At 38.9% G+C, this 14,769-nt stretch overlaps 1 protein-coding gene across 6 annotated transcripts in view; it reads left to right on the top strand.

Moving 5' to 3' along the window:
- The window catches only part of LOC120233337 (nuclear body protein SP140-like protein), a 99,431-nt gene that overhangs the window by 73,458 nt on the left and 11,204 nt on the right, over positions 1–14,769 (top strand). For 5 of the 6 annotated variants that reach the window (XM_039234509.1, XM_039234508.1, XM_039234507.1 and 2 more), the window contains 5 exons: positions 1,072–1,116; positions 7,004–7,075; positions 9,737–9,784; positions 11,608–11,712; positions 13,672–13,814. In XM_039234509.1, coding sequence (XP_039090440.1) covers positions 1,072–1,116; positions 7,004–7,075; positions 9,737–9,784; positions 11,608–11,712; positions 13,672–13,814 — 413 coding nt within the window. The remainder of the gene's footprint in view (positions 1–1,071; positions 1,117–7,003; positions 7,076–9,736; positions 9,785–11,607; positions 11,713–13,671; positions 13,815–14,769) is intronic. The other variant, XM_039234506.1, reaches the window with a different exon arrangement.

The raw sequence follows: 14,769 nt of genomic DNA, 5'->3' as shown, positions 1-14,769 counted from the left end.
GCCCAGCTATTAATTTTACCATTATTATTCTAAAATCTTGTTCAGTTATGCTGCTGATATCTGTTTTGAGCAGTTCATTCGCTGTCATTTCTTCTTGGAGTTTCTTCGGAGGAGAGATCTTTCGTTTCGTCATTTTAGTTAGCTTTCCGGCTCTTGTTGGTTTTAAAGACTTGTTATGCTCTCTGTTTCTATGGGCGCTGCTATATCCAAGAAGACTCTTTGACTGTCCAGGGCCTATCCTTTCAGAGAGTGTTTTTTGAATGGTATCCCTTGGTCTCTCTTGTTGGGACCTTGGTTATATTATTTTCCTATTCGTAGTGATATTTGGGACTCTCCACCTTGTGTACTCTAGCTTGTTTCTTGAGGTAGCCATTAGAAGGCTCTCTCAGTGGATTCTGCGTCCTTTTTTCTCCCAATCTCTCAGGTTTTGTAAGGTTTCTAATGGCTTCAGATCTTTTCTGTGTGATGTATGGGCGCGAGTGCAAGTACGGAGCTCCTTACTTCTCTGCCATCTTGCCCTCTCTCCTCCTTTTTTTTTTTTTTTAACAAATCTATACTCTTCACTTTAACTTCTGAAATATCTAATCTCTTTTATCCCCTTCTAAATTTGTCTTCATTTCTCTGATTCTTTTCTACTTCTGTCTTAAGTTCTTGTTATTATAAACATGCATTATATCTTTGGCTTTTCAAGCCAAACCCCTAAATTTCAGGACATATGCTTGTGATTTCTGATATCTACTTTTCCTTGATCCCTCTGACAGTCCCCCTCTTCTCTGTCAGCCCCTGCCTGATTTCAGCTGTCCTTTGCATTATCTTCATTGTGAATAAAAAAGCCTCATGTGAATAGGTAAAAGTATACAATAAATGACTAGTACTGTATAAAGGTAGGTTGTGTTTATTGCTATTTTTGTTTTCAATATAATGATGACCAAGCTAGTGTGTTAGTAGCTGGAGATTTAGCACTACACAAGTGGAATGAAGACTTAAAACTAAAATACTTGAAGCTTACTGGCATGTGAGTCTTGTAAATCTCTGTTTATTCTAAAGGATTCTTTTCTTTTCTATTTGAAGGAAAAAGGAGAAGATATAAATGCAAAAAAAACAGTCTCAAAAAAGGTATGAGTAAATCTGTGAATTCACACCTGTGTGCTTACCGCAACTCCGATATCCCTTCCAGACCCATCTTTGTGACACCTCTGAAATCTCCAATGGGCTTCATAAATAATGAATTTTTTTAGAATACAGGCCAAGTTGTTGTAACAAAGAGAGCCCAAAATACAGTGGTCTAAACCACATAATTTATTTTTCTTTCATCAAACAGTCCAGAAATGGTAGGAAGAACCTGCCTTCCTCAACACGTAGTTTCCCTCTCTGGGTCCAAGAAATCTGGTCTGGTTGCCATTGTCTCCCAAACAGTGGGAATGGGAAAAATGGACAGGGAAATCACTAATCTATTTCTTTTAATGGAAAGAACCAGAGTCTTCTTCTCACATCCTATTGCCCAAAACATACTCACATGGCCAGAGCTAGCTGCCAGTGAGACCAAGAAATATAATCTCTAGTCAGGCAGTCGTGGGTTCAGCTGTAACTCTATTCCTATGGAAGAAGGAGAGAATGATTATGGGGGACAAATAACAATCTACTACTTGCCCTTCACATTTTCCCCCCAAAGTCACTGACTTCCTCATATATGGAGGAAAATTCAGATTATTGGTTCAGACCTGGCCTTCTTGTCACCTGAGACTCTTAGGCAAGAAGACGAGCTAAAATCTGGAAACAGCACAGAGCTACATGGTCAGAGACAAAATAGTCCTGAATGGGAAATGAGAGACCAAGAGAAAATGTGGAGATGTTTGTTGTAACTAATGAACATACCCCTCAACAGAACAAGGAGAAAGAGACAGAGGGAACTTGAATCAATTAAGTAGAAGCTAGAATCCTGGTATCACATCAGATCTAAGCCTGGGAAACAGTTATTTAAACCAAACTCAATCAGAGCATATGCCATACTGTGTTCATGCAGCAGAGGATGAAAAAGAGGAGTGACACTTTATTCTCTGTATCCAGCTCTGCAATTGTTTATTTCCATTGTGTTCCTCCTTTTTTTCCTCCTTTTTATCTCTTTTCTTTTCCCCTTCCCTCTTCTACTTATGTTCTTCTTGTAGAGGTCATTTCTTTTTCTTCATTCTTTAACATTAGATCATATGAAATATTGCTACTAAGTTGATGTGGCACGTAGAGGTGGCAGGGGCTTTTTCTTGTGGAGTCAAAACATATTTGGATATATTTTGTTTCCTTTACATTTCTTCTGATTATTTCTGTCATCTCATCATTATATATATAATGTAACTGAATGTATATGTATATGTAGTATACACATTATATATATATGTAGTATACACATATATTTATGTAAATAATATAAATAAAATATAAGCATATGAATAAATATATACATATATTTCTAGCATCTCTATCATTTTATCTCCATACTTGCCTGTATCATCTTAGTTATTTCTAAGGTTATGCTTACCCAGGTCCAAGATTTTATTCTTCTGAGTTTTTGTGAAACCTCTCTATCTTACCTGCTTTGTTAAAATGGAGTTGGTCATTTAAGCACAAATCACCTTTTTTCCTTCTACTCCTTTTCAAAATTGTTCTCTGAAATAGTTCTCTTCTTGCCCCAAGATGAAGTCTTAGGTAAGTCTTGGAGTTGTGCTAATCCTTTTGGGCAGCAGTGATAGTCTCATGCAATATTAAAAAACCCTGAGCTGATACAATATTACAACAGGAAAACATGTAGTGAAGAAGTTGAGTGAAACTAGTTTCTTCTCTTATCCACACTCTTATATAACCCTACTCAATATCTATGCTTTTAGCTAATTCAAGTTGTGGAAGAGGGATAGAAGGAAGTAAAGAGGAGGAATAGCCTTCTTATGATAGGTCCTTCATGTCTTCCAGATATGGAGGATGCATGAGAGACACTTGTGGGTGCTTTAAAGAACCCCTCTTTAAGAGAATCTGTCCATGGAAGCTCTTCTAAAACAGGAGCTGATTGCCCACCACTTCCCCCTTAGGGAGGTCCACACCCCTGCTGGGGTCATCTCATCTGTCCAAATCATTTTCTGGACAGAATATCTTTCAAGAAAATCTAACTGAGCTCCTCCTTTCCCCAGGGAGGGCCATGAGAATCATGCCTTCTTACAGTCCTCCTGTCAGTGGATGTGTAGCTGGCTCCCCACACAGTCACCGTAACTAGACTTGATTATATTCCCTATGCTATAATTTGTATGTCTGTGACTTATCCTTTCCATAACTGGAAGTCTGTGTCTCCCACTCTCTTTCATACATTTTCCTCATCCCCCAGCTCCTCTCCTCTAGCATCAGTTTGTTCTCTTATTTATAGGTCTGTTTCTGCTTTTTTTTTGTTTGTTTATTCATTTGTTTTATTCTTTATATTTCACATGTTAAGTGGAATTATATGGTGTTTGTGTTTCACTATTTGACTTGTTTCATTTAACATAATACCTTCTAAGTCCATCCATGTTGTCAGTAATGGCAAGATCTTATCTTTTTATGGCTGAGTAATATTCACACACACACACACACACACACACACACACACACACCATCTTCCTTATCCATTCATCTATAAATGAACACTTCAATTGCTTCCCTATGTTGGCTATTGTAAATAATGCTGCAACAAATATAGAAATGCATACTTCTTTTTGAATTAGTATTTTGCTTTCTTTGGGCAAATATCCAGTAGTGGAATTACTGGGTCATAAGTTATTTCTATTTTTAATTTTTTTGAAACTCCATATTATTTTCCACAGTGGCTTCACCAATTTACATTCCCACAAACACTGCACAAGAGTTCTTTTTTCTCCACATCCTCACCAAAACTTTTTATTGTCTTTCTTATTCTAACCATTCTGACAGCTGTAAGGTGATATCTCCTTGTGGTTTGGATTTCATTTCCCTGATAATTAGTGATGTTGAGCATCTTTCACGTGTCTGTTGGTCATCTGTATGTTTTCTTTGGAAAAATGTCTATCCACATCCTTTACCCACTTTTAACCACTTTTTACGTTGAATTGTGTAAGTTCATTATAAATTTTACCCCTTATTGGATATATCATTTGTGAGAGCTTCTCTCATTCGGTAGGTTGTCTTTTCATTTTGTTGATGATTTCCTTCACTGTGCAAAAGTTTTATCTTGGTATAGTCCCAATAGTTTATTTTCGCTTTTATTTCCCTTGCTTGAGGAGCAAGATCTAGAAAAATATTCCTGAGGCTTATGTCAAAGACATTACTGCCTGTGTTTTCTTCTAGGAATTTTATGTTTTCAAGTCTCAATTTAAGTCTTAATCCATTTTAGTTTTGTATATAGTATAAGAAAGTGGTCCAGTTTCATTCTTTTGCATGTGGCTGTTCAATTTTCCCAGGACCATTTGTTGAAGAGACTCTCTTTTTCCCATTGCATATTCTTTCCTCCTTTGTCATAATTTAATTGACCATACAAGTGTGGGTTTATTTCTGGGCTCTCTAGTCTGTTCCATTGATCTGTGCATCTGTTTCTATGCCATTACTCTACTGTTTTGATTACTACCACTTTGTAATATATTTTGAAATCTGGGAGTATGATACCTCCAGCTTTGTTCTTCTTTCTCAAGATTGTTTTGGCTAGTTGGGGTCTTTTGTGGTTCCATACAAATTCTAGTATTATTTGTTCTAGTTCTGTGAAAAATGTTGTTGGCATTTTAATAGAGACTGCATTTAATCTGTACATTGTTTTGATTACTCTGGACATTTTGATATTTACTTATCTGTGAGCATGGAAAATCTCTGGATATGTTTGCATCATCTTTAATTTCTTCCATCAAATTCTAGTTTTCAGAGTACTGGTCTTTCATCTCCTTGCTTAAGTTTATTCCTAGGTATTTTGTTATTTTTGGTGCAATTGTAAATGGAATTCTTTATAGAGACAGAGGACAGGAAAGGGGGGCAGAGGAATATAGAGAATCTCAAGCAGGCTGCATGGCCAGCACAGAGCCTGACACAGGGCCAGATCCCACAACCTTGGGCTCACGACCTGAGCAGAAATCAAGAGTCAGATGCTCAACTGACTGAGCCACTCAGGTACCCCCAGAATTAGTTTCTTAATGTGTTTTTCTGCTACTTCATTATTGGTGTATAGAAATGCAGCAGATTTCTGCACATTAATTTTGTATCCTATAACTTTACTGAATTCACTTATTCCTTTCAACAGTTTTTCTGTGGAGTGTTTAGGGTTTTCTATCATATCAACTGTAAACAGTGATAGTTTAACTTCTTCCTTACCAATTTGGATGTCTTTTATTTCTTTTACTTGTCTGACTGCTGTGGCTAGCACTTCCAGTACAATGTTGAATAAAAGAGGTGGAAGTGAACATCCTTGTCTTATTCCTGATCTTAAAAGAAAACTCTCAGTTTTTCACCATGGAGTATGATGTTAGCTGTGAGTTTTTAATATATGGCCTTTATTATGCTGAGTTATGTTCCCTCCAAACCTGCTTTGTTGAGAGTTTTTATCATGAACAGATGTTGAATTTTGTCAAATGCATTTTCTGTCTCTATAGAAATGATCATAAGATTTTTATCCTTCATTCTGTTGTTGTGGTATATTGTATTGATTGGCAAATATTGAACCATCTTTGCATTTCTAGACTAAATTCCACTTGGTCATGATGAATGGTCCTTTTGGTGCATTGTTGATTGCAGTTTGCTAATATTCTGTTGAGGATTTTTATATGTGTTCATTAGGGGTACTAGCCTGTAGTTTTTTTCTTTCTTTCTTTCTTTCTGTTTTTTAATAAAAAAACTTCCCAGATTTATTTATTTTGGGGAGAGCACAAGCAGGGGAGAAGCAGAGAGAGGGAGACAGAAGATCTTAAGCAGGCTCTGTGCTGACAGGCAGACAGCAGTGAGCCCAATGTGGGGCTTGAACTCATGAACTATGAGATCATGACCTGAGCTGAAGTCAGATGCTCAACTGACTGAGCCACCCAAGTGCCCCTTTTTCTTTCTTTCTTTCTTTCTTTCTTTCTTTCTTTCTTTCTTTCTTTCTTTCTTTCTTTCTTTCTTTCTTTCTTTCTTTCTTCTCTCTCTCTCTCTCTCTTTCTTTCTTTTGTCTGGTTTTGATATAAAGGTAGTGATAGCCTCATAGAATATAGTTGGAAGTCTTCCTTCCTCTTCTATTTTTTGAAATAGGTTGAGAAGAATAGGCATTAAGTTTTCTTTAATGTTTGGTAGAACTCACTTGTGAATCCATCTGATCCTGGACTTTGGGGGATTTTTTGATTGTCAATTCTATTTAATTACTAGTAATTCATTTGTTTGGATACTCTATTTCCTCCTAATTCAAGTTTTGGAAGATTGTATGTTTCTAGGAATTTACCCATTTCTTACAGTTTGTCCAGTGTGTTGGCATACATTTTTTGTAACATTCTCTTATAATCATTTGTATTCCTGTGGTGTTTGCTCTTATTTCTCCTCTTTCACTTCAGATTTTGTTTCCTCCCTCTTTTTTTCTTGATGAGTCTGGCTAAGTTTTGTTTATCTTTTCAAAGAACTATCTCTTTGTTTCACTGATATTTTCTGTCTCTTTGTTTCACTGATATTTTCTAGTTTTTGGTCTCTATTTCATTAATTGCTGGTCTGATCTTTATTATTTCTTTCCTTCTGCTAACCTTGGGTTTTGTTTATTCTTTTCCTAGTTCCTTTAGGTGTAAGGTTAGATTATGTATTTGAGGTGTTTCTTGTTCCTTGAGGTATTCTTATATCACTATAAACTTCCCTCTTAGAACCACTTTTGCTGTGTCCCAAGGGTTTGGGACTGTTGTGTTTTCATTTTCATTTGTTTCTATGTATTTTGAAATTTATTCTTTTATTTCTACTTTGACCTATTTACTGTTTAGCAGCATGCCAGCAGCATCTTTTTATATTTTTGTTTTCTCAGTGAGAAGGAGATACAAACATAGAATCCAAAATCCGAGTAACAGAGCTCCGCGGAAAAGAGGCAGACCAAAAGGTAAAAAAAGAAAAAGAAAAGATGTAAAAGATGTATGCATTTTCCATTTTTGATAACTAAACATCTAAATTTTCATGCTTTATTCTATGCTTTTAATAGACCTATTTCCATATTGCTTTATGTAGCTGTATTGTTGAGAAATATATCAGATTTAGTCAATTTCTAAAATGTGACAGGGAGAAAAACATGGCAACACCACAAAAAAGTAATTTGATGATGAATCTGCGACCAGAACCTGGAGCCCAAGTGCCACTGTAGTGTTGACTGTACTGAGCTGATAGCTTTTAAGCCTGGAAGTAATTTTAGCCATAAAACACTGTGTAACTCACAAATGATGTAGCTGTCCTTCCTCATGTCCCATGACCTTGAAGTAATCATGTGGACTTGAGTGTGTCATTCTATCTCTTCTGCCTCAGTTTCCTCATCTATAAAGTAAGATAAATAGTAATAGACTGACTGCCCTCCAAGGCCCATCTCAGCCTCACATACAGTTTAATATCCTATGGAAAGGAGAGTCTAGCTCACACACTAGTCCCAAGAGGATTTAAACAGAGGGAAACTGAAAGCAAGAGAATACATGTTTGCCAATAATGGCTAGTACTCAACAGACTCAGATTATAGCCAGATCTGGGGTTTAAGGAGAGGACAGACGGAGCAAGAAGAAAGCAGAGAGAGCTTTCTCATGGGACAGTAGGCCTTGACCATTGACAGGAGCAGGGAGGAGGGAGGAAGGGAGGGAGATTGAGTCAGAACTGGCTAGTTTTCCTGGGTATACCTACCACTTCATTGTCATGAGTGACAGGAGAGGGCTGTTGCACAGAGAGCCTCACTAGCAGGATGGCTTTTTACACCTGGAAACCATACTAACTGCCATACTTGGCACAATCATGTTCTTTGGAACTGATCAATGTAGAGCAATTTTTAAAGAAAATTTTATCTATTTATTTGGGGTATACTTGTTGCTTATTTTACATCTCTTGAATCTTTAATATCAATAGCTATGCTTATGATTCCTTTACGCAGGTTTGGGAATCTCTCCTCAGTGTACCTCCATAAGATCTTGATAAACTACCTAAGGGTAATACCTTATAGGGTAGAACATGCTAGATGATGTGATTCCTCTTAGAATAGGAATCATCAATAAATATCTCATGGGTCCATTTTATCTTGATGAGTTTCTAAAAACCCTTTGTTACAGCAAAGACCCCCCCACAATGAAGGCTTTTTGTGCGTAGTTGAAAAAAATTTCTTTCCAGCCTCATCTGATCATAATCTGCTTAAAGGAAAGACCAGATGGTTGAGTATCTGGAGAAGACTTACTCCTGGGACCTGAAATACCCAGATTAGTACCCCAGGATGCCAGCCATGGGCACAGAACTTTAGAAAGAAAAAGCATCCAGTGTGTGTCCCTGCCTTCAACATTCAAACACATTTAAATAATGGCAGACCCAAGTATGCACTTGGACACGACTCAATCTTTTTTTGGACACAATTGACACATAAATTATATATTACATTCTTCTAAGATATCTTTTAAGTCAACCCTTTGTGCTATCACCAACCCTGCACCTTTTAGAACTTGGGCATCAGTTTCTAGAAGTTCCCTTTTATGGGGTAGTTTTGAAATACTTATTCCTTTTTGCCACCATTTTCCACACAAGCATCTTCTTTCAAGTTTGGAGTTTGGGGCAGCTATCTGACTGGTAGAATCCACAGTGTGATCTCTCTTGAGACCTTATATTACTGCCTTTTATGTCTGTCTCTTTTTTTTAATATAATTTATTGTCAAGTTAGCTAATACAAAGTGTATACAGTGTGCTCTTGGCTTCAAGATTAGATTCCCATGATTCATCACTTATATACAACACCCAGTGCTCATCCCAACAAGTGCCCTCCTCAATGCCCATCACCCATTTTCCTCTCTCCCCTTCTCCCCCTCATCAATCCTTAGTTTGTTCTCTGTATTTAAGAGTCTCTTAATGTTTGCCTCCCTCTCTGTTTGAAATTATTTTTCCCCTTCCCATCCCCCAAAGGAAATATTCAGCATCTTCCTTTAATTTGTATTTTCATCTGTGAGCATTGATTTTTCTCATCTATAAAATGAAGACAGTATTAGTTCCTATTTGATCACTTGTTCTAAGTATGAGCTAAGTTGATAGAGGCAAGGTCTAAGGATAGCTCTTAGCACATAACAAGCACTCAATAGATGTCTAACTTCACTCTTCTTCTTACCCAGCTGCTTTGGAAATAATAGTAAAATAAATAAGGATGAATTTCAGTTAAGTATCATTTTTGTAACTAAGTCTAGGCCAGGGTTCAGCAAACTATGGCCCACAGGACAAATCTAGCCCACTGACTGTTTGTAAATAAAGTTTTATTGGAACACAGCCACATCTTTTCGTTTCAATATTATCTCTGGATGCTTTCACAATACAACACCAGATCCGAGTAGTCACCACAGCAATTATATACTTAAGTATTTACTCTCTGATCCTTTAGAGGAAAAAGTTCTGGACTCCTGATCCACACATTTGCTGTTTTTCTTGAAGTACTAGACAGGCTCTTGAAAAGTTACATTTGAATGGTGTTTTTGCAAAACATTACTATTTGCAATGTAATATTATAAACAAGAGACATTGATGTTATTTTTTACTTTCTCAGGGAGAAAAACAGTCAACAGTGGGCCTTTGAGAAGAGGCAGAAAAAGAGGTAAAATTAAGTAATTAATATACTTTTAATAATTAAGTATCTAAATTCTGATTTTATACTATGTGTTTTTGCCGGGAGCCGCACCGGCCTCTCTGGATGGCAGTCACAGCAAAGAGCAGCAATATTTGTGCAGCTCCTGCCATGGGGAGTGAAGGCTGATGTCTTTTTCTGCCACTGCTGATTCACGTTATCCTGTTTCTCAGTAAGAGCGGCAGCTGATATCTCTTTCTGCCACTGCTGGCTCATGTTGGAAATATCTATACACAACTTAAACCTATATGTTATCTTGTTTCTCAGTAAGAGCACCCTGTTATTTTCTTGGTCGTGGCTTATCTGTATGCAACTTAAACTATATCTTGTTTCTCAATGAGGGCATCCTGTTAGCCTATCTATATACAACTTAACATATGTGTTATCCTGTTTTCCGCTAAGAGCATTCTTTCTAAGTTCACTATGACTGGAACAATTCGGCAATTGTTATCGCAAAAGACCTTCTGTTGTAAAGAAACTCCTTTCGTTGACCTCATAATGTGGTTAGACCTTTAAATAAAGACACCAAAACAGACAGGACAGAGATGCCTGCCTGGTGATCAAAAAGAATCTCAGGGCTCTCTCACTCTCTCTCTTGCTGACACTGTCCATCCTCCAGGGACCCCTGGACCTGCTGGAATCGGCCTCTGACATGTTTTGAATGATCCGTAAATTTTCTTAATTGATTTTTAGAGCAAGTGATAAATGTTATGATATTCATTGGCCTTGGTTAATTTCAACAATAAGACAAGATGGTAGTAAAACCCACTCCATTGATTAGCCAGTTGATCTGAGAGACCCTAGGCCTCCTTCGGCCTGTACAGGGCTTCTTTCACTATACTGATAACACTTGAAGAAGGAAAATATAAAGAAAAAAATACAAAGGGTGTGACTCACATGATTTTTAGCTGATCTTTCTTTACCTACATAGAGAGCCACAGGTTGTCCTTTAACGGGGACCCTTGGTGGTAATACAAAGCCTATGTCCTAATTCCCAAACTTCTTTTGGTTGTATGACATTGGATCACCATTTGTGATGAGTGAGTGAATGAGTGAGTGGCCTAGAAGGTCACCCAGCTCTAACTGAACTGACTCTGGAAGGACCATGACCCCTCATCCTTCCCATCCCAGAGAGAAGCCCCAGCATGTGTGTTTAATGAATCCCCCTCAATGCTGGCCCAAATATTCTGAAGTCCATTTTAAGACTTGCGACACCTGCTTCAGCAGAATAATATTCCTGTGTCCCTGCCCAAAGGATGTGCAGAGGTCCCCTCCCTGAGCAATTTTTAGTTCTAGCACACTCCACCCTGGGTTTCCCCTTTAGCCACAGAGAAAGCTCACATGAAGAAAAAGTGCAACAGGCAGAGAGTGAGGAGGGAAGACAGACACCATCCCTTCTAGGTGCAACTCCATTGCAATCCTGTTTTCTGTCCCTCATGTGATTCCTCAAGTGAGGAGACAAAACTAAAAGTGGAGGGGTTTATCTCCAACTACATAACTTCAAAGCAATAATATTATAGGAGGAAAATTATTGAAGAGTTGTGGTCAACAAACCTGGAGATTCAAACATCTCCACACAAGACTTTTAATACAGGCTTTTAGAGGAAGACATTATCTTTGTGTATCTAATCTGCTATAGAAGAAAGGAAGAAAGGCCTAGAAGGGTAACAATTTCATGGGGAAAATCCTTCCAATACTTTTTAAATTATAAAAGAAAGATCTCAAGATGGAGGAGGTCAGAACACTGCACAGTTGTAGAGAAACAGAATGAAAACAATAATGCTTCCTTGCAGGTCCAAGAATTCCCAGAGATACAAATATGAATTTTCACCTTCCAGAAGTTCCTGTGACATGTGGAGGGGCAAAGGGGATTTTATATAAGGAAAGAATGAAAAAAGGTGGGTTTCATGGTCTTCTATGCTTTTCAAATGGAAAGTACCCATGTGAATGATTCAGGTGGTAGACACCTGTGTCAGAGGGTTCCCAAGACCATCCCCAGGTTTGGTAATTCACTAGGAGGATTTTTAGGACTCAGCATATAGTGAACTCATGGTGATAATTTATTAAATTAGAAGGGTACGAAGTAAAATCAAGGAAGGAAAAGACATACGGGACAAAGTCCAAAGGAAACCAGGCACCAGTTCCCAAGAGTCTCTCCTGGTGGAGTCACACAGGATGCACTTAATTCTCTAGCAATGAATTGTAACAACATGGGTGAAATGCAGTCTACCAGAGGACTTGCCTCCCTTCCTCCGAATCTCAGAGTCCAGGTTTTTAGCAGGGGGTCATCATGTAGGTGCCCTCTGCCTAGCACATGCCAAAATTCCAGACTCTCAAAAGGAAAGCAGGTGCTCAGTATAATTCATCTTGTTTGTATAAACAGTTTAGGACAGTGAGACATCCTCAAGCTCTGGGAATGGTAGGACCCCTCCCCAAATCTAAGTTCTCAGATGCCAGCCAAGAACCAACCTTGCAAGCAGACCTTTCTAAAGATAGCAGCCTCAAGTCTGCCCTGTCAGCTCTTTCTGCACAGCATCCCAGATAGGCTGGAAGAAAGATGGCATTTCACACTTAAAATTAGTAAACATAACAGGACATATTTCCTTTTCTCATGAAAATGGTCCACAAGATGCCGTCCAGCACCCAATGAGATCAAGTACACTAATAGCAGGGCAGAAAAGGTACACGTGTGAGAAATCTAGCAACAACCTTCATGGCTTCATTTTCCATAACATCTGTACAGCCTTGATCTCACTGGGAGGAGCACAGGATTTAGAATCAGAGGACCTGGATTCAAGTTTTAGCAATACCAAAAGTGTGTGTTTCATCTGAGCTAAGTTCCTGGTCTCTCTTACCTTGAACTTCCTCCTGTACAAAATGGGAATAATGATAAAACTGCTTTACCATGTTATTATGAAGAAGGGAAATGAGATAATGGATATAAAATACTTTGCAAATAATCATTGTCAAAGTACACTAAAAACGTTCACCTGTCATAATTGATTCCCCCTTCCCCAAATATAGTTCTTTAGGCACCAACAAGTGTTAATGTTTCCCTGGGGCCATATTGCAGATGTGTACTGTAACTTTGCCCTCTTGATGACATTTCCACACTTTTCACATAAAATAGCTGTGAGTCCAAAATATAAGAAGTAACTGATTGCCATTAGCTGGATGGCCAAAATTGTACAAGGTGAGGCAGATGTGGTTGAGATGACAGTGGCCACTTGTCCACCTGTGTGGCCTTGCATCGCCTCTGAAACTCAGCCTGCCTCTTTCCTGGCTCTCAGAGAAGGCAAGGAAAACAAGTCTAATCATTCATCTTCAGAGCCATTCAGTTTTTTTTCCTCTTTTGAATGTAGTGAAATACTTATTAAAAATAAATGTTGGTGTTAATTATTGTCCTTGTTGCACAAAGGTCAATGATGTGTGTCCACACGGCAGGAAGTCCCCTCTTACCCTTGCCTTTCAGGCTTCCTGTAGGGCCCTGAGAGGGAACTCAGCTGTCTTGCTACAGATCCTGAGCCCAAGATCCACAGAGGAGGCCATGTTTTGAGGAGTTTATAGCCAAGAGGGCACTCCCTGGCAACTTCTTTTTTTTTTTTTTTAATGTTTTTTATTTCTAGGAGAGAGAGAGAGAGAGAGAGAGACAGCGTGAGCAGGGGAGGGTCAGAGAGATAGGGCGACACAGACTCCGAAATAGGCTCCAGGCTCTGAGCTGGCCGTCAGCACAGAGCCCGACGCGGGGCTCGAACCCACGAACCGCGAGATCATGACCCAAGCGAAAGTCGGACGCTTAACCGACTAAGCCACCCAGGCGCCTCGCTCCCTGGCAACTTCTTCTTTTGGTCTCACAGGAACCACAAAGAGGTGTATAAAGGGTGAGGATGGAAGGTGGTACACCCTCAGGGACTTTGAAATTGAAGGAAACCACGGACCGTCCAAGAACTGGAAGATGAGTGTGAGGTGTGGCGGATTCCCCCTCAAACAGCTGATCGAGGTATTCCAATGACAAGGGGCTTAAGTCAAGGGTCTAATGTCATAGGTCGTCAGTTCCAAGCATTAGCAGAATTTCACAGCGTCCAGAAAACCGTCATGAACCCCTTGCCCAGATCACAATGCACATGTTACTTACTAACATTCTACTCAGGAGTATCTTGGCTGCTTTATATTAGAGCTTAACCCTCTGAATGCATGAGCTATTAGCTGTCTGGTTTTCTGGAGTTTTTAATGTCTTTTAAAATTTTATTTATTTTGAGAGAGAGAGCATGAGGAGGGGAGGGGTGGAGAAAGAGAATCCCAAGCAGGCTCTATGCTGTCAGCACTGAGCCTGAGGCAGGGCTGATCTCACAAACCGAGAGATCATGACCTGAGCCGAAACCAAGAGCCAGATGCCCAACCTACCGAGGCATCCAGGAGCCCCCAAGCTCTTATCCTTTTGAAGGTAGAACAGTAAATTATGTCCCTGTCTAGACCACTAATAATTACCACTGTGTAATCTTGTCACAGAAAATAATTTAAATTGGCGGGTGGGGGGGTCTTAGATTTGGGGGGGGACTAATGTTTAAATAATATGGTAGATCTGTGTATCTAAAAATAACACATCAGTATAAGTGTTTCTTGGATTACAGAGTATTTGACTATTATTTCTTTTGATAGCCATCTGAAATTCATTCTTGAAAGAGAATATAAATAAATTGCATTTCAAAATACCTCCTTTAGTCCCCATATCAGCCCCCTGATGTGGACAAAATAGGCTGGGTCTCTACTGCGGATGAGCTCATGCATTCTGACTCTGTCACATGACCCAGATGGCCCTTCTTTGTGCCACTCTAATGAAGAAGAAAAGCTCTTTGCTCAGCAAGTATCTATTGAGATGCATCTAAATCCACAAGGACTGTAAGGTGTGAGCCCCAGCCATGCAGGAGGAAGGCTACACATTTACAACACAGAAC

The sequence above is a fragment of the Hyaena hyaena genome, unplaced genomic scaffold (genome assembly GCF_003009895.1).
Source record: "Hyaena hyaena isolate Hyena2069 unplaced genomic scaffold, ASM300989v1 scaffold_86, whole genome shotgun sequence".
In the NCBI taxonomy this organism is placed as follows: Eukaryota; Metazoa; Chordata; class Mammalia; order Carnivora; family Hyaenidae; genus Hyaena; species Hyaena hyaena.
Note: the sequence above shows the minus strand (reverse complement) of the source record. Positions and strands in the feature narration are given on the sequence as shown.